This window comes from Euprymna scolopes, chromosome 6 (assembly GCF_053919585.1).
Source record: "Euprymna scolopes isolate OS-2025 chromosome 6, ASM5391958v1, whole genome shotgun sequence".
Taxonomy (NCBI): Eukaryota; Metazoa; Mollusca; class Cephalopoda; order Sepiida; family Sepiolidae; genus Euprymna; species Euprymna scolopes.
This window is the reverse complement of record NC_136487.1, coordinates 123,958,529-123,981,529: the sequence shown is the minus strand read 5'-3', so window position 1 is coordinate 123,981,529 and position 23,001 is coordinate 123,958,529. Positions and strand designations below refer to the sequence as shown.

The 23,001-nt window shown below is 34.4% G+C and overlaps 1 protein-coding gene across 4 annotated transcripts in view; it reads left to right on the top strand.

The window, feature by feature from the left end:
• Window positions 1–23,001, top strand: part of LOC145277924 (piezo-type mechanosensitive ion channel component 1-like) — a 562,742-nt gene that overhangs the window by 440,801 nt on the left and 98,940 nt on the right. For all 4 annotated transcript variants that reach the window (XM_080129998.1, XM_080129997.1, XM_080129996.1 and 1 more), the window contains 4 exons: window positions 2,313–2,482; window positions 8,328–8,351; window positions 20,523–20,676; window positions 22,184–22,228. In XM_080129998.1, coding sequence (XP_079986124.1) covers window positions 2,313–2,482; window positions 8,328–8,351; window positions 20,523–20,676; window positions 22,184–22,228 — 393 coding nt within the window. The remainder of the gene's footprint in view (window positions 1–2,312; window positions 2,483–8,327; window positions 8,352–20,522; window positions 20,677–22,183; window positions 22,229–23,001) is intronic.

Sequence of the window (23,001 nt, the reverse complement as noted above, 5' to 3'; positions counted from 1 at the left end):
ATATAACACGATAAAGTCGAAAAGTTTATTGGCAGCATTTAACTTTCATCCACCATACCACAACTAATGTTTTGGCATTAAATAATCCATAAGAGGTTGATATGCTGTAAACCAAACCAAATGGAGCCCACACGTCTGACATCTTGTTTTAAAAACTAGTGGGTAAGGACCTTTTTACCTCCTTACTATGTCTCTTTTTTACAGAAGACTGGTGCTACCAGATTAGGCCGATCTGAAGATATCGGCTTCCTGAGACGAAATGCAGCTAACAATGATGCTTTTTGTTTTTCTACTTCCTTTTGCAAAACTTAATTATGTTCTGCAAAAACAAAGACAACAACCCACCTTCCCCCCTTTTCCTTCATCACACCTCCCCTCCTTCATCACACCTCCCCTCCTTTTCCTTCATCGCACCTCCCCTCCTTTTCCTTCATCGCACCTCCCCTCCTTTTCCTTCATCGCACCTCCCCTCCTTTTCCTTCATCGCACCTCCCCTCCTTTTCCTTCATCGCACCTCCCCTCCTTTTCCTTCATCGCACCTCCCCTCCTTTTCCTTCATCGCACCTCCCCTCCTTTTCCTTCATCGCACCTCCCCTCCTTTTCCTTCATCGCACCTCCCCTCCTTTTCCTTCATCGCACCTCCCCTCCTTTTCCTTCATCGCACCTCCCCTCCTTTTCCTTCATCGCACCTCCCCCCTTTTTCCTTCATCGCCCTTTCTCTTTCTATCTCCCCAACTTCCTGACTGGTTTCCTAACTTAAAATGTCCTAAACATTAATACTGTAACCCTTTTTCCTGTCTCTTATTACAAAAATCATTCATGGATCCTTCTATCGATCCAGTAGACATCTCACTGCTGATGCAATTCTCTATCTATATAAGAGCCAAGTATGTCCAAGGATGGAGTACTGTTGCCACATCTGGGCAGGAGCTGCTAGAAAGGACTTATCCTGCCTTGATAGAGTTCAAAATAGACTTTGTAGCCTTGTAAGGAGTGTCCTTTCTTCCCTGCAACCTCTTTCTCACAGAACAGATGTTGCGAGATTGTCTCTGCTTTATCGTTATTTTCATGGCAAGTGCTCGACTGAGCTTCAATCTATGGTCCCTCTCACCAAACTTTCACAAGAAACACTTGTCTAGCTGAAAACACTATCAATAATTCCCTCCACTTTTTATCTGTACCTAAACGTAGATTCCATGAACAATGCTTTTTTTCTTAGAACTGCATGCCTGTGGAACTTTCTTCCATTTTCCTGCTTTCCAGCTGACTACAATATGGTTGTCTTCAAGTCCAACGTAAACAAGTTCTTGATGAGCCGTTCCACTTAAGTTAACAAATTTACCGAATTTCCATTACTAACAATTACTATGTTGTCCAATTGACTACTGTACACTTTTTAACCCTTATCCTCGAGTGGCCTCTGTGCCTTGATAAGTGGTGATACCTATGCAAAAAAAAAAAAAAAAAAAAAAAAAAAAAAATCTGCAGGGCAGGAAACAAAAATCCTCTATAAAACGACCAAGCCAAACACTACAAACTAGCGAGTGAATATACAAAAAGCTTGAAGAATAAAAACCTTCCACAAAATAACTGGATGCAACATGAATACTATTTCCAAAATAATTGGGTTCAGTATTAAATAACCCAAAAAGGGTTGATATGCCGTAAAACAACCAAACCAAACCTCACAGAAGACAACGTAGCAGGGAGGTAACTATCTTTGCTCTATCACTATTTTCATGGCAAGTGCTTAACTAAGCTTCGGTCTAATCTATACCCCCCCCCCCCCGCCTGCAAAACTTTTGCAACAAATACTCATTGAGCTACAACCACTCTCAATAATTTCCTTTACTCTTTATCTGTGCTTAAAACTAAACAAAAATTACATGAGCGATGTTTCTTTCATGGAACTGTCCACTTGTCTGTGGAACATAATACTGTGAGTCTGCTTTCCAGTTGACAATAGTATGGTTGTTTTCAAGTCTAATGTAAATAAGTTCCTGTTGAACCATCGTCTTGTATAGTAAAACCCCACTCAAGTTCCGTCATTACCGATTATCAGTGTTGTCTTACTGTCTGCCTGACACTCATTAAGCCTTATCCTTGAGTGGCCTTTTAGCCTTGATAAACAGTGACTCCTCCCTCAGTGGGGAAAAAAGATTATAATTCTTATTCACTTTTCCTATTACTTTTTTTTTTTTTTTTTTTTTTTTTTTTTTTGCAATATATAAAAAGCGATTAGTTATTTCATATTTAAGTAAAAAAAAAAATTGTTGCTTGTTTTAAGTGTTTGTGTCTTATTTACTTTATAGGATTACAAACCTTCCAGTGATATGATGCTTGCTGGTCAGGAGTTAGATGCTGGGCAAGAAATGGAAGCTGATGGAATAGATACTCGTTCAGCTAAAGCTAACTTGACAATTGATGAAGGATCTCCTTCCGAAGGGGTTAGTACGCGTTCAAGAAGGAAGCAAAGGAAAAGGTAAAGTTTGCACAAGTTTTTTTTTTTTTTTTTTTTTTTTTAATACCTATATATATTTACTAATTTCATTTTAATATCATGCACTGCTTCCGTTCTTGTATGCAAATGCAGTTTTTCACTCTAAATATAGATTTGATAGCGCTTCATACAAGTAGAAATTGCAGTAGACTGAAAAAGAATTCCCCTATATTGAAAAACAAAAATCAAGAAGACTCTGTATGATGTACGTACCTATGATGAAATGAAAATATCATATTCTAAAAATCACGTAAATCGATCTAATAGGTTTAATTTTAAATAAGGAGATCAAATTTATGAGTATCAGGAGAGAGTCTTGTTCGCTAATTTTGAAGGAAAAAAAAAAAGAGAAAGCTCCATAAAATAAGGGAGATAACTTGACAATACTTTATGCTTACTAGATTTGTTATAATTCCTGTTAACCGCTTATGTGATGTTACAAATTCCTATTAATCACTTAAAAACGATTTTCTTTATAAAATTAAAACTACTTGATTAGTTCACATGAATTTTGGAATATGATATTTTAATTTCATCATACGGATATTTCTTTTTTTTTTTTTTTTATAATATAAGGGGAATTCTCGACAAGAACCAATAATTTTTCTAAATTATAAACTTTATCATTAATTTTGTGGATCTATTGAAGCTGAAAATTTCTCCAACGTAAGTTCTATTAAAACATCAAACTTTCTGATGTATCACATATATCCACAAACGATTTTGTTTATTATAAACTTGGCAGCAGAAGCAAATTATTTATGTAACCACATAAATGTTTGTATTAACTTTAACTATTTTTTACTTTTAATTTAGAATTCTTTTAAATCAGCTCAAAGTTAATTGTATTAATGAAAATAAAAATTACTTTATGGAAGCTTAAACCGTGTTTCTATGAAATTTGCCTTACCCACCTTAGTTGGCAGATGTCTCTCCTACTGACTACCACTTGAAAGATTTCAGAATTTCGTGAAAGTGGAATATATGATTTTTTGCCACACAGAAACAAGTTTAGGTATTTCACTTTCAGAGCATTTTGAAATCCTTCAAGAAATGATAGTCAGTGGGAGAGATATCCAGTGAATATGGTGGGTGAGGTAATATTTTGTAGTCACATCTGTTATGCTTTCACAAAATGGTAGATGAGACGTCTGATTGACGTCTGTGTAGTAGTATTGAACTTTTTCAGTTGACAAATATTGGATGCATACACGGCAGTTTTTAGTTCGCCCGGATAACTTTTTGACAATAATTCTTTGCAGTCAACCATTTTGCTGTTATTAGCTGAAATGAGTTTACTTTTTGTGTAGACCATACAACTCACTATAGACACCTTCGACGCTTCCAGAATTTTGAGAAATATATAGGTACTTCACTTAAATCCAATCTCTGATTGGCACAGACTATCATGTAGAGCATTGTCGGAGAATGCTAAGTAATCTGAATGATTATTATTATAATCGTTGTTGATGTTAAGAAAATAGAATGTTTAAAAAATATGAATCAGGAATGCTAGTAAGGAATGTTAACTTGATAGAATGGAATTTTATTCTTGCAATTGTTTTCACTTGGAAGAGGAATTTGCAATCAAGAGGCCAGTTTGGAATGTGGGAATAACAACAAATGAGTTATGTGATAACCTTCAGATGACATAATAAATTAGAAAGATAGTTTTAGATATAGACGTGGGGTTTAGTTGATTGGTTTGAATAGTAGGATATCAGCCTTTGGCCGGGTCGGACATGGAATGAGGTAATCCACTTGATATAAGCTGTGGGAGGTGGGGCATAAAGAGTTGGACAATGTTAAAATTGCAACCCCAACAGAATAATTAAAGAATAAAAGGGCTCCTTCAGTCTTTAACAGACTATGGACACCCTCGAAGGGGTGCTGCGCGTGAAATTTTTGTGGCAGGAGGTGCGCAATCTCCAACCACACCTCTCCGGAGTCGACATTGTTAAATACTAGTGGCAAGTGAAGTGTATGACGGGAAACAAATGGCGAGATAAGCGGAGAGCATATACAGCGCCTAGAATTCTCAAATGGTCACTCATCTGGTGCTAACCAGACTCAACGTTGCTTAACTTCGGTGATCTGATGAGAACCAGTTTGTCTACGCAATTATGGCATATACAATTTTTTTTACCCCATAACTTTCTGTTGTGCTCCCATTTACTTGCGTCCCCTCAAGAGTTGAACATGACACAAGATCAAGTGTGTAGACATTATTGAATCCCACAAGAGTACATATGAGGGCCTTATTAGCATATGATTATTAGTGTTGGGACGATTAAGCAGAATCGGAAATAAAAAAAAAATCAGAATTTTGAGGGAATTAGTAAAAATAGTGTTTATTTTCTGATGCCAAAAAAATGATTACTTTTAATTGTAATTCTTTTATTTTTTATTTTATTTAAAACTTTAGTTTCCACTGCTCGTACTAAAGATAAAACGATAAATATTTATAGATTTTAAATTATTACGTTGGTGCAAAAATAATGCCGTTTTATTTATGTATATATATATATAAGAAAACTACATTTTTTTTGCACCAACTTATACTAATTAAATTAAAATCTATAGATCACTCCAAAAGTGTGTGGTTTACAGCTGTGAAAATATATGCATATAATACATGCGTTTTTATGGTAATCGGGAAAGAAAATAATTAAAAACAAGTCTACATGTTAAAGGATTGTAAAAGAATCGGAAATTGTATCGGAATCAGGAATAAATATTGGAATCGTCTCGCCACGAATAATTATGATTCCTGATCTTATAGATGAGCTCTCAATAAGAAATCAATAGTTAGAGGAATGGTTCCAAAAGCTGTACTTCTTTCCCTCAACATTTCTACTACTATTACCAATAGTAAGATCAATATAACTCCCCCCAAATAAATAATTCTTGTGGAATTTTGTAAAAATTATTGACCTTTACCTACTTGAGGTTGTCAGGAAGTTCGACTTCAATTTTCAACAAATACTCAAACATTTCTCTGCTTTTAATCTGCTTCGACTAACATTATTAATTCATTGTTGTTGTCGGCTGTTGACTGTCAGCTTCATCTTGAAGGTTACCATCTTTACAACATGATTTTTCTAAAGCAAAGTCAGCATTATATTTTTGCTGACAGTTGTCTAGCTGAATGCTCTCTTGTCTCTGCTGATTTATGACTAAGGTAAACTGCTCACTTCAGTTTGTTTTCTTTTTGTATAATAACGTGAATTTAATCTATTAACAAAGGAATTAATATATGGTATATAACACAAAGTGTAGACACAGTACCCTAGAAGGAAAATGGCCGCTGAGTTAGTTTTATGTAAAGACTGAAAGAAATTCTTACTCCACGTATAAATTATAAAGATAATTGTTTGTAAGTAAAGTTTGCTTCACTCAAAGAATGCTTTTTCATATTGAGCAATGAAATCTACTTTCATCTCCAACCATCAACTGATGGTGAGTAACGGTTCAATGTATGTACACTTTACCCACTTAGCATAATCAAAACTACGTTTATTTTAGTGGAGATTTTGAAAACTACAGAAAACAATTTAAGTACTCTTTATTTTAGAGTGAACCAGATGAGAAATCGAAAATAAACATACAACAAATAGTTTTTACCAAACACATTATAATTAAATTTTCTACTGACCTGTATACTTTTAACGTTCTGAAACTTTAAAACTTTATTTTCAAAAAATGTTTCGAAGTTATCTTTCAAACCCAGTAAAAAAAAGTACATTTTTCGTTTAGCTCAGAGATATTGCAATTAATTTGAAATGGAATTTTCTTTAGTTTGTCACATAAGTCTGAAATAATATATTCATTGTCTGTTAGACATAATTTCAAATAAGATTTTGATATGTTTGATAATTTCTATGGGTGGCTTCTGTTTATATTCTTCGGTCGATCTGAAATAGAATGTTACAACTCCACCATCACCCCATACTACCGATGGAATAGTTAATAAAATTCAATCTTTTCTGCAACTACATCCTACTTGGTACAAATAAACTTTTAAGCTTAAGAATCATCAACCAAAGAGAATGGTATTTCACACTTAAGCATGGCAGACCAAAGAAATATTATTTCACACTTAAGCATGGCAGACCAAAGAAATATTATTTCACACTTGAGCATAACAGACCAAAGAAATATTATTTCACACTTGAGCATAACAGACCAAAGAAATATTATTTCACACTTAAGCATGAGAGACCAAAGAAATATTATTTCACACTTAAGCATGAGAGACCAAAGAAATATTATTTCACACTTGAGCATAACAGACCAAAGAAATATTATTTCACACTTGAGCATAACAGACCAAAGAAATATTATTTCACACTTGAGCATAACAGACCAAAGAAATATTATTTCACACTTGAGCATAACAGACCAAAGAAATATTATTTCACACTTGAGCATAACAGACCAAAGAAATATTATTTCACACTTGAGCATAACAGACCAAAGAAATATTATTTCACACTTGAGCATAACAGACCAAAGAAATATTATTTCACACTTGAGCATAACAGACCCAAGAAATATTATTTCACACTTGAGCATAACAGACCCAAGAAATATTATTTCACACTTGAGCATAACAGACCCAAGAAATATTATTTCACACTTGAGCATAACAGACCCAAGAAATATTATTTCACACTTGAGCATAACAGACCCAAGAAATATTATTTCACACTTGAGCATAACAGACCCAAGAAATATTATTTCACACTTGAGCATAACAGACCCAAGAAATATTATTTCACACTTGAGCATAACAGACCCAAGAAATATTATTTCACACTTGAGCATAACAGACCCAAGAAATATTATTTCACACTTGAGCATAACAGACCCAAGAAATATTATTTCACACTTGAGCATAACAGACCCAAGAAATATTATTTCACACTTGAGCATAACAGACCAAAGAAATATTATTTCACACTTGAGCATAACAGACCAAAGAAATATTATTTCACACTTGAGCATAACAGACCAAAGAAATATTATTTCACACTTAAGCATGGAAGACCAAAGAAAATGCTATTTTAAATTTAAGTGTGTCTGATTCCCTGAAAATCTCTTGGAGATCCTTGGAGATATTTATTTTTATTTCAGACTATTATTCTCATCTTTATTGGTTGTTGTTTTCATCTTTATTGGTTGTTGTTTTTCACGATGTTTCAGCCAACTATTCCTCTGGCCTTCATCAGGTGGTAACCGCGACGGATAGGAACTTTGAATCTCCTAACTGCATTCTCAGCAATCACTGCCATCCACTAGCGGTTTCAATCCTACCCAAAGCGTGCCAGAGGTTTACTTGGCCAAAACGTGGTGAGACGACGACAACTACGGATGGCAGTGATTTCTGAGAATGCAGTTAGGAGATTCAAAGTTCTTATCCATCGCGGTTACCACCTGATGAAGGCCAGAGGAATAGTTGGCCGAAACGTTGTGAAAAACAAGAACCAATAAAGATGAGAATAATAGCCCAAAATAAAAATAAATTAATATATATAATGCTCATCTCAAAAATGAATTCCAATTCAGGAATAATATATATCCTTGGAGATATTTAAAAATAAAGTTTAAGAGGCACTCACAGGAATCTTCTATAAACTAATAAAAAAAAAATTATTTCTGCATGACCTATATTGATAATAATGTGGCATATCGTATATTGCTTTATAAAATGAATGCTTTTTTTTTTGTCTTCATATCTTGTCCAGCTAAAAGACAAAAATTTATTTTTATTAAATGTTACTTTCCAACTCTTATTTGTTGCTACTTTACATTTTCCCTCCTGCAGTTTTCTTGCCGTTTTAGAGATGAGGTAAGTCTATTGTGCTTATTGTCAAAGGTTGTGGGATATTTGCCTTCCTCCATTTTTATCTTTCAGGTTATAATTGAAATTAAAGCGAATCATCTCCCCTTTAAACCAACCCGTTCTTACATAAATAATCTTCACTCATAAACTTTCTGCTGTGATCCTATTTACCTGCCTCCCCACAAGGGTTAAATGTGATGCAAGGTCAAGTTGAATTAAAGTGTGCGGCCATTATTAAACCCCCGCAAAGGCACTAATGGCCTTGTGGCATACAGTCCTTACCACTAATCTGATATATAAGCTTCAAATAAAAAATAAATAGTTAGGGGAACTATGACGAAAGTTGTTTTTCCTGACATTTTTATTACTAATAATTAAGTCTTTATTCATGAATTAAATTATCATAATGTATGATTTAAATGTGAAATAAAAAATGGTATAAATAGCAATGTTAATAGTGTTAGTAGATAATCATTGCTTTGGATTATATGAACATGTTGGTCTGTTTCTCTCCTTCTCTATATCTTGCTCTGTATCTTTCTCACTGTTTTCTCTCTGCATCTTTGTCTGTCTCTTATCTCCCTCCCTCTCTCTCTCCCTCCCTCTTTCCTCCCTCTCTGCCTGTCTCTTTCTCCCTCCCTCTCTGCCTGTCTCTTTCTCCCTCCCTCTCTGCCTGTCTCTTTCTCCCTCCCTCTCTGCCTGTCTCTTTCTCCCTCCCTTTCTGCCTGTCCCTTTCTCCCCCCCCCCTTCTCTGCCTGTCCCTTTCTCCCTCCCTCTCTGCCTGTCCCTTTCTCCCGCCCTCTCTGCCTGTCCCTTTCTCCCTCCCTCTCTGCCTGTCCCTTTCTCCCGCCCTCTCTGCCTGTCCCTTTCTCCCTCCCTCTCTGCCTGTCCCTTTCTCCCTCCCTCTCTGCCTGTCCCTTTCTCCCTCCCTCTCTGCCTGTCCCTTTCTCCCTCCCTCTCTGCCTGTCCCTTTCTCCCTCCCTCTCTGCCTGTCCCTTTCTCCCTCCCTCTCTGCCTGTCCCTTTCTCCCTCCCTCTCTGCCTGTCCCTTTCTCCCTCCCTCTCTGCCTGTCCCTTTCTCCCTCCCTCTCTGCCTGTCCCTTTCTCCCTCCCTCTCTGCCTGTCCCTTTCTCCCTCCCTCTCTGCCTGTCCCTTTCTCCCTCCCTCTCTGCCTGTCCCTTTCTCCCTCCCTCTCTGCCTGTCCCTTTCTCCCGCCCTCTCTGCCTGTCCCTTTCTCCCTCCCTCTCTGCCTGTCCCTTTCTCCCTCCCTCTCTGCCTGCCCCTTTCTCCCTCCCTCTCTGCCTGTCCCTTTCTCCCTCCCTCTCTGCCTGCCCCTTTCTCCCTCTCTCTCTGACTGCCCCTTTCTCCCTCCCTCTCTGCCTGCCCCTTTCTCCCTCCCTCTCTGCCTGCCCCTTTCTCCCTCCCTCTCTGCCTGCCCCTTTCTCCCTCCCTCTCTGCCTGCCCCTTTCTCCCTCCCTCTCTGCCTGCCCCTTTCTCCCTCCCTCTCTGCCTGCCCCTTTCTCCCTCCCTCTCTGCCTGCCCCTTTCTCCCTCCCTCTCTGTTCTAATCTGTCTCCCTTTATGTGGGCTCTAATTTGTCTTTGCCTCTCTTGTCTCTAGTCTCTCTGCCTGTCTCTCTCTTTCTCTAGTCCGTCTCTGGCCTGCGTCTCTCTTTGTCTCTTTCTCTGTCTCTGCCTGCCTTTCTTCTCTTTTCCTCTGTCTGCCTCTCTCTTTCTCTCATGTACTTGGCAGCTACCAAAATCTTATTGAGGCTGACCTAAGAGAATATGTCTAGTGTTCTTAGTCTCCCAGACCATATTCCTACTGATCAACCCTTTCAACACATGAACTATTAAATGACAGTTTTGTTTATTTAACATTGATGAGATATTTCTTCTAAATAATAAAAAATAAAATAATCCGAACATTGTCAGACAACACATTTGTTTTCCCCCAGAGATGCCAAAACTAACTCAACAATGAACATATATTGATTATCAATATTTGACACATAAGAGAATTGAGGTTTGTTACAAAAAAATTTAATACACCACATTATCAGGATGACTGAACTAAAAGCAAGACCGGCTCAGTTCATTCACTTTGCTTGTTTGTTAATCAAATTTTCAGTTGTGTATTACAGTATATCAGATTACTTCCATTTTTCTTTTCCTACTTTAAATTGTTTTTTTTAAAGTTTTATGTACTTATCATTATTTGGGTTTTGCTTTGGTTATTTTAATTGTTTTGATATCTGTCTAATGCCCCCCCCCCCGTTTTTATTGTTTTGTATTCTTTGTAGTGCAATAAATCTTTAGTTGTTTGTTGTGGTTTAATTTCATGGTTGAGTGTGCTATTATTTGTTATTCAGGAAATATGGGTTGATAATGTAGAGCAATGGGAAATAATATATATTATCAGGTTAACAAAATAGTTCTTGCGGTTTTAACTTTTAAATTCAAATAAACATATCTCGGCCCGAACAAAATTATATTGATTGAAATAAGCTTCGTCAGAATCAAAACACTTTTGCTAAAGCAAAACAAGTGTATTTATGCCAGTAATGTAAAAATCTTGCATTCTAGTGGCGGTGAAGTCGCTGAAGGCGTTTTTGATATCGCTTAAGTTTTTGAAGCATTTCTCTCACAAAGTTGTCGAAGCTTGGAAAAGTCGTAGTCAGTAGGTGAGAGGTTTGGAGAGTATGGCGGCAGAAGCAGTTTCATAGCCCAATTAGTTCAACTTTTGCTGGGTTTGTTTACCAATGTGCATCAGGCATTGTCATGGAGGAGAATTGGGCCTTTTTCTGTTGACTAAAGCTGGGTGTTGTCGAAGTTTCTGATACATTTCATCCATTTGTTGGCAGTACTTCAATACTGTAATGGTTTTGCCTGCATTCAAAAAATAATAGATGATGCCGGTTGCAGACCACCAAACAGTCAACATGACCTTACTTTGGTGTAACTGTTTTCGGGAAATGTCGTGGAGCGTCATCGGCATCTAACCACTGAATTGGCCATCACTAGTTGTAAAGAACCCACTTTTCATCATAAGTCAAACCCCAGTTGAGAAACGGGTCATTCTTGTTGAGTAAAAGAAAGGAAGATGACACTTCATTATGGCATTTCTTCTGGTTTTCGTTCAATTTGTGAGGCACCATTTATCAAGTCTTTTATCTTTCCAATCTTTCTTAAGTAGCTAGAAATCGTCGTATATGCTACATCTAATTCAGAAACAAGTTTTAACATTTGTGCATAGATTGGCTTCAGCTAAGGTTCTTAATTTATCATTGCCAACATCGAATGGCTGATCACTATACTCATCATTTTCAAGACTCTTGTAGTCATCACAAAATGTTGAACCACCATTGTGTTGTGCATTCAGTTGTGGTTCCTAGACCAAACGCTTTGTTGATATTGCAAGCTGTTTCAGCAGCTTTAATTGAAAGCAAAAATTCTGTGAATTTTCTTTTTTTCCATCTTGTATCTAATGTTCTGAAAAGACAATTGTTTTAAATTGTAAATTAAATGATTAGATAAAGTAAAAAACACTCTTTAAAATGATATATAAAATAAAGGTATTATAACAAAAACTTATTTGAAAATACATCATTTGAAATCAAAATTAAAAATTCTGCAAGAACTTTCTTCTCAACCTAATATATATATTTGTGTGTGTGTGAAATAATTAAAAAAAAAAAATACATCTGAATTGAGTCAGTCTCTTTTCAAATATGTGGACCGGAATGATGCTGGAAAGGACCATCAGTTTGAATGAATTTATTTTTATGATACGTGGGACACTTCATGCAGATTGTAAACTAGTCATCTCTTTGCTTCGTGTATTGTGCAATTGGTCTTTTCATGCAGAAGTACACAAGGAGACGTTCGCTGAGACTAAGTTTATTTTTTTTTGGGGGGGGGGAGTAAAGTTAGCTAATGATTTAACTTATCTTACATAAATCTTCTAAGTGACTGCAGATGGAGATATCGGTGTAACATTTGATGCGAAGTAATTATCAAAGTTTTCATTATTGGCAATATGTTTTGTACTTTCACAGACAACTCTCATTATCGGTGGCGTCATTTGCATGGCTTCCACAGGCATTGGTCCAGGATATGACCTTAAACTATATCCGATAGTGAGGCCCCAGCTTGCGGGCTTTGGGGAGTGTGGAGCCACCCTTTAATTGCCATTGCTCCCAGGTCCACTCTAACCCGGAGTTGTAGTACCTGTTACTTGAAAAAAAAGAAACATATTCTATTAAAAATTTTTTTCTTCAAAATCACTGGATTCGGCATTAAATAACCTGAAAAGGGTTGTTATGCTGTAAAACAACCAACCAATCCAATCCACAGACACTGATTTACCCCCCCCCCTCCATTTCTTTGGTCATCACCACCAAATTTTCCTCGTGTTCTGTTGTCTATGCCATTTGATCTGCTGCTATTTACCTCAACTTTGTCATCTATCATTAGTTCACTCCTGGAAATGATTCTGTTTTGCAAGATTGGGTCATCATGATATGTACTTAGTGTAACCCTTGTCAAACATTATACTAGCCAACTTAATCGCTACTGATATAGGGTCCCTAATATGCAATATTGAGATCTATTTATTTATTCCCCCTCTCTGTTGATGCATTTCGGTTGTGCATAAGAGAGGGTCATAAAAAAAAAACTAGAACTAGTGCATTTTGTGAACCGAATGTCTGTAAACGTTCGCTCAGAAAAAAAAAATCTAAAGAAGAGAATGTGAGTGGGCTCGGATCACCATTTCTGATTGAAAGAACTAACCCTAACCCTATTCTTACCCCCCCCCCCCCAAAAAAAAAGAGAAAATTTAGTTTTTCAGCACTTGAGAAAAAAAACAAATGTTTCTACTTTATTTAAAACAAAAGAAGTAAAACAATATTCATAAAACTTACAATAGGTTATTATATTTTATTCATTTATTTATTTTCTTTAATTGCCATTCATATCCAATGAATGTTATTTCCTGTTTTAAGATTTGCTTGGTGACACAGGGCATTATTGAGTGATTTATGTAGGATACCGGGCCGGTTCAAAAAATGCACTAGCACCCAAAAATGCAGATAGACACTAATGTTAAGAACAGAGTAAAACCATGAGTCAAATAAAATGAAAAACTTATTTTTTGTTTTTATTGTCAGTTATTTGAATCAAGTGAATTATTTAATTTTCAAAAGTGAGAGGAAATAAGAATGGATGGTAAATCCTGAAGTGCTGGGATATACATATAATAAATAGACAGCCATATAAACTTAAATGTTTGTTTGGAAAAATGGTTGGATCATTCTACCGCTCTAGAAGGTATCTCACTCCTGATCCATTTTTTTTTTTTACCTGCATAAAAGGATAATACATCGTTAGGTGAAGTACTGTTGCCATATGTGAGGAGGTGCTACTTCGAGCACCTTGTACTGCCTAGACAGGGTACAAAAATTGACTTTGTGTGCGATGTCCTCTTCTTTTCTCGATTGACTTTCTCTTAAATAAGAAACATTGCTAGTCTTTCTGGACTTTATTTTTATCATCGCAGATGTTCAGCTGAGCTTTGACCTTTGACCTCTCCCCCCTCCCCGCCTATGAAATATTTGCAATAAACATTTGTCTAGCTGCAATGACTGTCAATAATTTTTCCCTTTCTCCCTCTCTGTGCTTAAGACTAAACAAAACTTCCATGAACAAAGTTTCTTTCACAGAATTATCCATCTGCGAAACAAAATGCTGCGAGGCTGCTTCCCAGCTGACTACAACATTGCCGTTTTCAAGTCCACTGTAAACAAAGTTTTGCTGAGCCGTCGTCTTAAATAATTGGATTCTGCCAAACTTCCTCCGTCATTACCAATCATCAGTGTTGTCTCAGCTCCCACCTGACACTCATTGATTTTTATCCTCGAGTGACATTTGAGCCTTGACAAGTGGTGGCTCTTAGTAAAGAAACAAAAATGCTTGCTGGCTTTCTGGGCTCGCTATTGCTTTGCAAAGTTTGCTTAAAAAAGTTCTCAAAATACTTAAAACATTAAATTAAAGTAAGCATTTCGTTCATAAATACAAAGCAAAATATTTCTTTATTCATATCGGTAGATATTTACGTTTTGATAATTTTGCTACCAAATAAACCACATTTTAAACGTGAATGTAAGAAAGGAAAATAAAGAGAAATCAATTTGCCTTTTAACTTGTAATTGAAAAGTAGATTGCAACTTGTTAAAAATCAAGTTCTCTCTCTCTAAAAAAAAAAAAAAAAAGAAAAAAAGAAGACATTTGAACACAAATGCTAAATATTTGTCCAAGAGATAAAACAATATTGCAAAATAAGTTATATTGAACTGAAAACAAGCATTAATTAATAATGAAAAAAATTCAAATACTAGTTAATTAATAAAATGTCCCTTTTTAAAATAAATGTACACATTAATTAACCTTGTGATTGTTTATTTAATGGAAATTGCTTTAACAAACTCAGTCCTTGTGTATCCCCTTAATGTAATTATTCCTGACAAACACTCAACTCCTACTCATACATTGATGCCAGAAAGCCTTTCTACTCAAACAGTTTCTTCAACTAGATTTTGGAACTCTGTACCGGTTCCCTGCTTCCCTGACTGTATTAACATGCAAAAGTTTGAGTGTAATGTGAATAGACATCTTGCTGTTCAACTCCTTATATAGTATTCATAGAAATTTAGTCCCAATTAGTAGCTCCTTACATCCAAGTGACACTTTGGCTTGTTTGGGATGGAAAAACAGTAACAAAAATTTTTTCTTTTTTAAATACATGATCTGTATAAAAAAACTGGATTCTATAAAAAAGAAACTCAAATACAAAACAATAGAAGGGAAGGAAGCAAACAATTAGCTGAGCTTATGAAAAAGGGGTTAGTCAACAATTTAGTGCTATGAAATATTCACAGCTCTGAACAGCCGTAATTGATGTAAAATGATTGATTAGGAATGAAATTTACAATTGAGAGAATTACTATGAAATGAAGATTTTATTGTCGATTTCGTTAGTATCCTTTTAGAAATGTTTTCGTTTTGTTGTCTGTTCAATGCAGGAAAAAATAACTGGACAGATTGATTAATGCTTCAAAATGTCTCTTGGCAAAGGTGATCATTTTTGTGTACAAAGAGTTATTTCCCTTTAAATAGGAAAGTATTTAAAAGTATTATAGGTGGCGTGTCTCCACTTAACACACAGACAGCCGTTTAGTTGTCTAGTTATTTTAGTGAAATCTGACGCAGCAAGCATATTCATGTCGAGATTCAAAGCCTTAATTTTGATCATTGTAGTTGGGATCATATCTTTATGCAAAAAAAAAAAAAAAAAAAAATGGCTGGTGATAGGAGACTGTATGTATTTTTCGTTCCTGTACATTCTACATTATTAATAACTTAAGAGTCAAAGCAATTTAATAAAATATTGCTTTACACGATTGGGCAAAAGTCATTTCACCTTGCATGTATTTATTATATGATCGGATCAAATCAACATGGCACTATAGGTTCAAGCCTGGAGTGCACCGATTGTAAATTTTGGTTTTAGTAAGCTAATGTACTTCCTAATTTCTGGCGTAATGCTACCAGAAGTAGTGACAACGCAAACCAGTTCCTTGACTTTTATTGTTCTTCAGTATTTCTATTGTGAAGTGATTTATTGAAATAAAATATTTAAACATTATTAAAAAATATACAATAAAAATTAAAAAAATGATACAGATAAAATAATGCAATTAGTCTTTATTTGCACTTTTAATAACAAAATTAAAAAAATAAGTTTTTATTTTATTTGAAATTTTATAAGAAATATGTTTATGAAATTTAAAAAAATAAGTTTTTTTTTTAAATTTAAAAGATAGTTTTTTTTTTTATTTACATTTATGTAATAAATATATGTTTATGAAAGTATAAAAATAAAATTATTGAAATAAAAAAAACAAAATAATTTATAGGTATGAGATAACACCGTTTCCAGTAGTGCTATGCCAGAAATTAGGAAGTACATTAGTTGACTATAACCCAAATTTTTATTTGGGTTTGTTTAAGCAAATAACTGATGTTTTCAACCATATTCAATTTTAGAGGAAGCTGTAAGTCTTTATGGAAGAAAGCTTTTTCATTCATTTTTTTTTCATTTGGTACTTAATGAAGTTCTTAACTATAGAAGACCTACAAAAAACACACACACACACACACACACACAAAAATAAACGAATGTGGAGAAATTTGATTTGTAAATAGGAAAAAAAAATTGATATATATATATATATAATATTCGTTTGTTACATAATTTAAGCGTGTGTCTATAAGATGTACCAAGCATGAAATTAACTGAAATTCTTAACATCATTCTTATAATTTAAAGTACAATATAACCCCTCACCCATGCCTATTATTTCTCTCAAATCTGATTTTTAAAAAATCCAATTCTTACCAAAAAAAAAAAAAAAAAAAACTAACAATCATGAAATCTATTTTGACCCATTTTTATTTCTGACCCCCCCCCTTTTTTTATAACAAAAATCAACTGATTGCACACCCTAATGCTTGAGTCCAATGATACTTTATAAACGTTTTCTTTTCTTGCTTAATATGTAAATGATAAATATATTCATGATCAATCACCTAGTGTTTTTTATAGGGACAAAATATCTTGGAAGATATCATATATAATTACTTAGAACACACATTGAGAATTTCAGTTCAGCAAATTACATACAAAAAAAGTTTTGTTTTATACAGACCAAAATGATTAGAAAAACGAAGGTTTAAAATTGAACGATATAATTTTGTTGTACTTATTCAATTTTTTGTGCATTAAAAAATATTTAAAATAAAGAAAATTATTTTTTTTATTTCTTAATTCTAAATGTACAGCGTGACTCCCTCTTATCTCACGTGACATGATTCCAAAAGTAATAATTTTCAAGATTACTAAGTTTGAACAGTAAAGTCGAAGAGTTTGTTTACTCCTGGGACTTACTTGCCTTCCCCCACTCCTTCTCTAAAACCAAATAACTTTTTTGTGAATTGAAAGAAAATTAAAAAAAAAATATGTATTTTTATTTTATTGAATAAACTTAATGCTTTCCCAACAAACAGGTTTAAATTATTAATGGAAACCTTGGATCAATTAGGTTTTGGAGTACCCACAAAATGAGCAAAACAGAAGTGTCGCCTTGAAGTCGGCGTCGACTGACTTGAGATCCGCCTGTAAACAAATGGATAGTAAAACAGTTTTTTTGTCATAAGGTCGATTTTTAATATAGGGGAATATTTATTTTAAGAAAAAGGGGGAGGAGATATAAAATATTTAATGTAGGGTGCAGGTTTTTTTTTTTTTTTTTTTTTTTTACAAAATTTTTTTTTAATAAACAAACATTCTAAATTCTCATTTTAAAATGAGTAAACCCTATACAATTATTCAATTTATTTTTAAATGATTATGATTCTAATAATTGTAAGTGTTTTTTTTTTATTTTAAAAAAGAATAATTATTTTACATTTTAATATTTATATTTCGGTAGACATTTTATTTTTAAATAAAAAGAAACTAGTTCACAGGATGGAACGATAAAATTGTCGCCCCAGAAAAGACATTATTCCATATCCATTCGATGAAAATCGTTTTTTTTTTTTTTTTTTTCTGCCAAACCATTTACTAGTTAGCCAGTTGTGTACAAATCCTAAGAGCAAGTAAAGTGGCAAGATTGGAGATGCGCCACTGTACAACTCATGCTCTGTACTGATCCAAGTTATGAAACAGGAGGATTGCCAGCACCCTCAAAATGCATCGCTTGATTGCCACGAATAACAGGGATGTGCCAGGGTAATGAAAAGTTTCCAGCCACGGTTATGATCTTTGGCATGATTTCAAGCAAGGGTCACATCATGCTACCTCACATCTTTAAAGTCGACTTGAAAGCCAACATCAAAGTGTACCTGGGTGTGCTGAAGGGTGTTGTGATCTCCTGGTGGAATTAGGTGGCCGCTGGCAGACCCTGGGTGTAGCAGCAGAACTCTGCGCCACTACGATTTTGTACCCCTCTCTCACAGGCCCCTCTCCTCCCCGACCTGAACCTGCTGTACTACTTCGTTTGGTCATACGTTGAGAACATCACTAACATGACCTCCCACAACACCAAAGCCAGCATGACTGCAACCATCCACTGAGTATTTGCCGAGCTTCTGCCGGCACATGTGGAAAAGGCATGCTCCCAGTTCCGGACCAGTATTGAGGTGGTGATTGAAGCTGAAGGCAGCTGCATTGAATAGATGTTAGCTTTACTACAAGTTACCTGAATTGTTTTTTTTTTTTTCAATAAAAGTTTTAAAATAAAGCTGTAGTGTTGCTTTGTTTATGGTGACAAATTTATCGTTCCACCCTGTAATCTTTTGTCCCAATGTTGATTTTTTTTTTTTTAATATGAAAAAAAGATTGATTTTTAAGAAAAAAGTGAAGACAATTAGAATAAAAATAAGTTAAGACTATTTTCATTGTTTTGTCAGTATTTCTCTCTCTCTCTCTCTTTCTCTCTCTCTCTCTCTCTCTCTCTCTATATATATATATATATATATATATATATATATATATATATATTAATGAATCTAGTCTGTCCATAACTCTTCAGAAGAAATTGCACATATCAATTCAGTAAAAGAAAGTAAAATGCATGATTACAAAATCCAAAAGTTGAGAGAGAAGTTGCAATTACTTTTATTAATTGATACATGCTATTTATTCTGAGGACTTAAGGACACAATAGATTCATTGATTGATATAATAATTAAATGAATGATTTTGCGCTATGAAACAGTTGCTGTCAAGATTTGTGCACGCCAATGTACTTAAAGGAATAGCTGGTCAACATTTTGAAATTTGGAATGTAGACATTCGTTATATGCTCCATAATCGAGCTTAATAAATTAAAGGATTGGTATAAATAAAAGGTGAAATATGATAATAAAGAACATTTTCACACACACACACACATATATATATATATATATATATATATATATATATATACATATTAAAATGTAGAATAATGATTTGTCTTTATATAAAAAAAAAAAGTATATATTAGAATTATAATGATTTAAATATAAATCTAATAATCATAGAGAATGAACTCTTTTCAAAATAAGAATTTGCAAATAACATGCACACGTTTGTTTATTAAAAAAAAAAAAATCATAGTGATTAGTATCACCCGCACTGAGGATTGAACCTTTAACCTCCAGAAGAGTATCATTTAGAACTGATTATTACTTAGCAATTATATCCATTATGCTATAGACCTATAGAACATTTTCTGGTCAGGGCTGATGGAACAAGAGCAGTTATTTCCGTGGATTAAATAAATGATTCCGTTAAAAAATTCCTGTGTCCTACAGGATGTACCTGAAGAAAGCTGGAGGTTACATTGAATGAAACATTAAGAATATCCAAAATGAGAACAGTAATCTAAATAATACAAATGGGAAATCCTGGAACCTGAACAGAATTTGGAACTGAACCATTTAATTCATGAAGCTAGATTGTTCTTGTTTTATTAACCATGACTGAGGAGAAGGATTAGTTTATTTTGTTTTTTACTTTTAGCTAATGGTATTGGCTCCGTGACCCATCAGGGTTGTAGGAGCGCTGCACGGTGGATGAAAAGGGGACCAACTGGTTCCATTCGGTGCGGTTGTGAGCGAGTGTCTGGGTAACATTTAAGCTTTTCCCTGTTCAATCAAGAATGTGACCCTTCTGCGGACTTCTATGTTGATGACATGATCTTTGTATGAGATGCGAAAACGTCTTCTGATGAATCTCATTTTTGCCGCTTGGATTCTCATTTGTAGGTTTCCAATTTGCGTCCATGCTTCGCATGCTTAAAAAGACTAGCACGTTTAGTAGTTTCATCTTGGTTTCTGAGAAGGATGTTTCATTCTTTTCTTAATTATTATCGCCAGTAGTAAAAATTGAACCATCAACCTCCACAAGAATGTCACCTAGCACTGATTGCTAATCATCGCCTTACTAACAATCAGTGAGATTAGTAGTCTGAACAATTTAAATAATAAAAATTACCTTTTTCTTTTCTTTTAAAATTTATTTTTTAAAAATCTTTAACACATCGTTTTTCCTTTTGTTTTTTTTTTCTGTAGTGTTGTAACGTGCTTACAACCTTTCCAGAATTTCTACCGTCAAATGACAAACTCCACGTACAATGCTGTAGTCGACGTCTATGCTCCAATGTTTGCATGTGACTTCCTTGCGTTCCTCATTGTTGTCTTTGGATACTGGGCTTTCGGACCTGTCGTAAGTAACCCACCTTTACTTTTTCATAATTACTGAGTCAACCGTCACTAACCCATTTTTTTTTCTTCTTTTTTTTAACAACAAAAATTTCAGTAAAAAATAAAATGATTTTCATTATTTAATAAAAAAACAAAACAAAAAAAAAGCTATAACATTCGGTTCCCTAAATCTTCTAAATTACACTTCCCCCGTCCTCACTCTCTCTCTCTTCCCCCGTCTCCGCCCTCTTTTTTCCTCTCTTCCCCCCCCCTGTTCTTTTTTGTATTCCGTTTCCATTTTGTATAATAGGGAATCTATGCCTTTGCATCAAGATACATAACTCTAGCTGAGAAAACAGTTTTTTCTTAGGGGAGATAACTCTAAGGCATGTAAAAATTGTATAAAATCTGAAGGGCTTGCATGAGCAGCCTGATAAATACTGTTACAGATTATGGAATCAACTATGCAATTCCAGTTGGATCTATTGTTTAGTTTCACATTAATCCTATGTGGAATAATATGAACCTACAATTTCTTTCCCTCTCTTTCTATTCATTTTATGTCACCTGTTTGTTTAGAAGTTAGAAATGTTGATGTTTAGCCAGAATTTCCCTATATTAAAAAAAAAAAATACAAAAAAAAAACTATGTTAACTTACCTATTATATAAAGAAAATCATATTCCAAAAATCGTATAAATTGGTTAAAGTAGTTTTATTTTCAAATAAGAAAATCAAATTTTATGGTTGAAGAATGAGTAACATTCTTGCAATGTCATCTAGAAAACAGGCTAAAGGAACGCAGGAGATAATTCCGAATAATTCAAATTTGTGAGAGGGGGAGGGCATTAGATAAAAACTTAAATTTGTTTAAAAATTATTTTTCTTTGTGAAAATAAAACTGCTTGATCAACTTGTTTGATTTTTGGAATACAATATTTTTTTTTCTGTCATGAAGATTTTCTTTTTTTTTTTTTTTTTTTTTTTTTTTAAATATAGGAAGAATTCTGTGCAAGTGTGGATGTTTCTTTATTTTTATTTTTTTTTGCTCACTTTTCAGTCCTCACCATTCAGCAAGTCAAGTCTCCAAATTTTATTCGGTACAGTCTTGTTTAATCATGTACTTTCAAGTTTTCTTTGGTCAGCCAATCTTCTTGCGATTCAAGACATCCATGCTCCTGCAACGGTTTACCAAGGAGGATGAGTACTCCATATGACAGTACTAGCATAACCAATTTGTCCTTATGACAGCCTCTGTTGATAAAATGTAGTGCTTTCTGCAAATCTACTGACCTAAAGCATATGGTTAGATCAGGTTTGTCTTTAGCAACTTGTGTACAATTAATCGTATATAATAAGTGTTTTTTTTAGCGTTAAATAACTTCAAAATGGTCGATACATCATAAAACAGATTTAACTGCAAAACTCGATATTTTCCTCTCTCTCTCTCTCTCTGTATCAAATAAATATTTGAAAATACTATTAATGGATTTTAATGTTATTTAATTATTTTCATTTTATTTTTTAAAGCAATCAAGTGGCGGAGATGTCACAACATATATCCAAGAAAATCGGGTGAGTATTTTATGAATTATGTTTGTAGGATAAATGTGGATTGAGAAAATTATAATTTTAAGGCTTTGTGGCAACTGAATCGCAAAGTGATTTCTGTGAATGCTAAAAAGCAAATGGCTCTAATTGCTACACTCTTTCTTTCTCCGCTTTGTTGGAAGGAGAGTAGAAAGTGTATCGTGAGTTTATTTTGGGCAGAACTCTCACTTTATTTTGTCCTTTAGTCCTTACATTCCAGGAGCAATGTTTCTGACAAAGAGGAAAGAATTGCTGTTTTCTGGATCAGAATCTATTCCATTTAACGCTTATTGGCAATTTTTTGACCTTAAAGTAGTAGTAGTTTTTTTTTTTTTTTTTGCTCCTTACATTAAATGGCTCCATACTTCGTCTGGAGTGATGTCTATTAAAAAAAAAGAATTTGATTTCTGTCACTTTGTCAGAAGCAAGTAAGTTTTTATAGGAACGTTTTAACTCAAAATATTTTCAACCAATGAAAAGTGACTCAACAAAATCAGTTTTCTTCATATTTCACCAGCTGGCCGAATCGAACACGACCCCCCCCTCCCCAAAGAATGTATTCTCTACACTGCTTCTCTCCCTGCATGCTTTTGATCAGAGGGGGCATAGTAAAAAGAATCAATGACTCGCATACCAGCCTTCTTCACTTCACACACATTCTTACATGCTAGTGACAGTCAGACAAACAAAAAAGAATTATTAACCATTCAAATGCAGGAACAGAACAAGATAAACCAACACACATACACAATGCCATG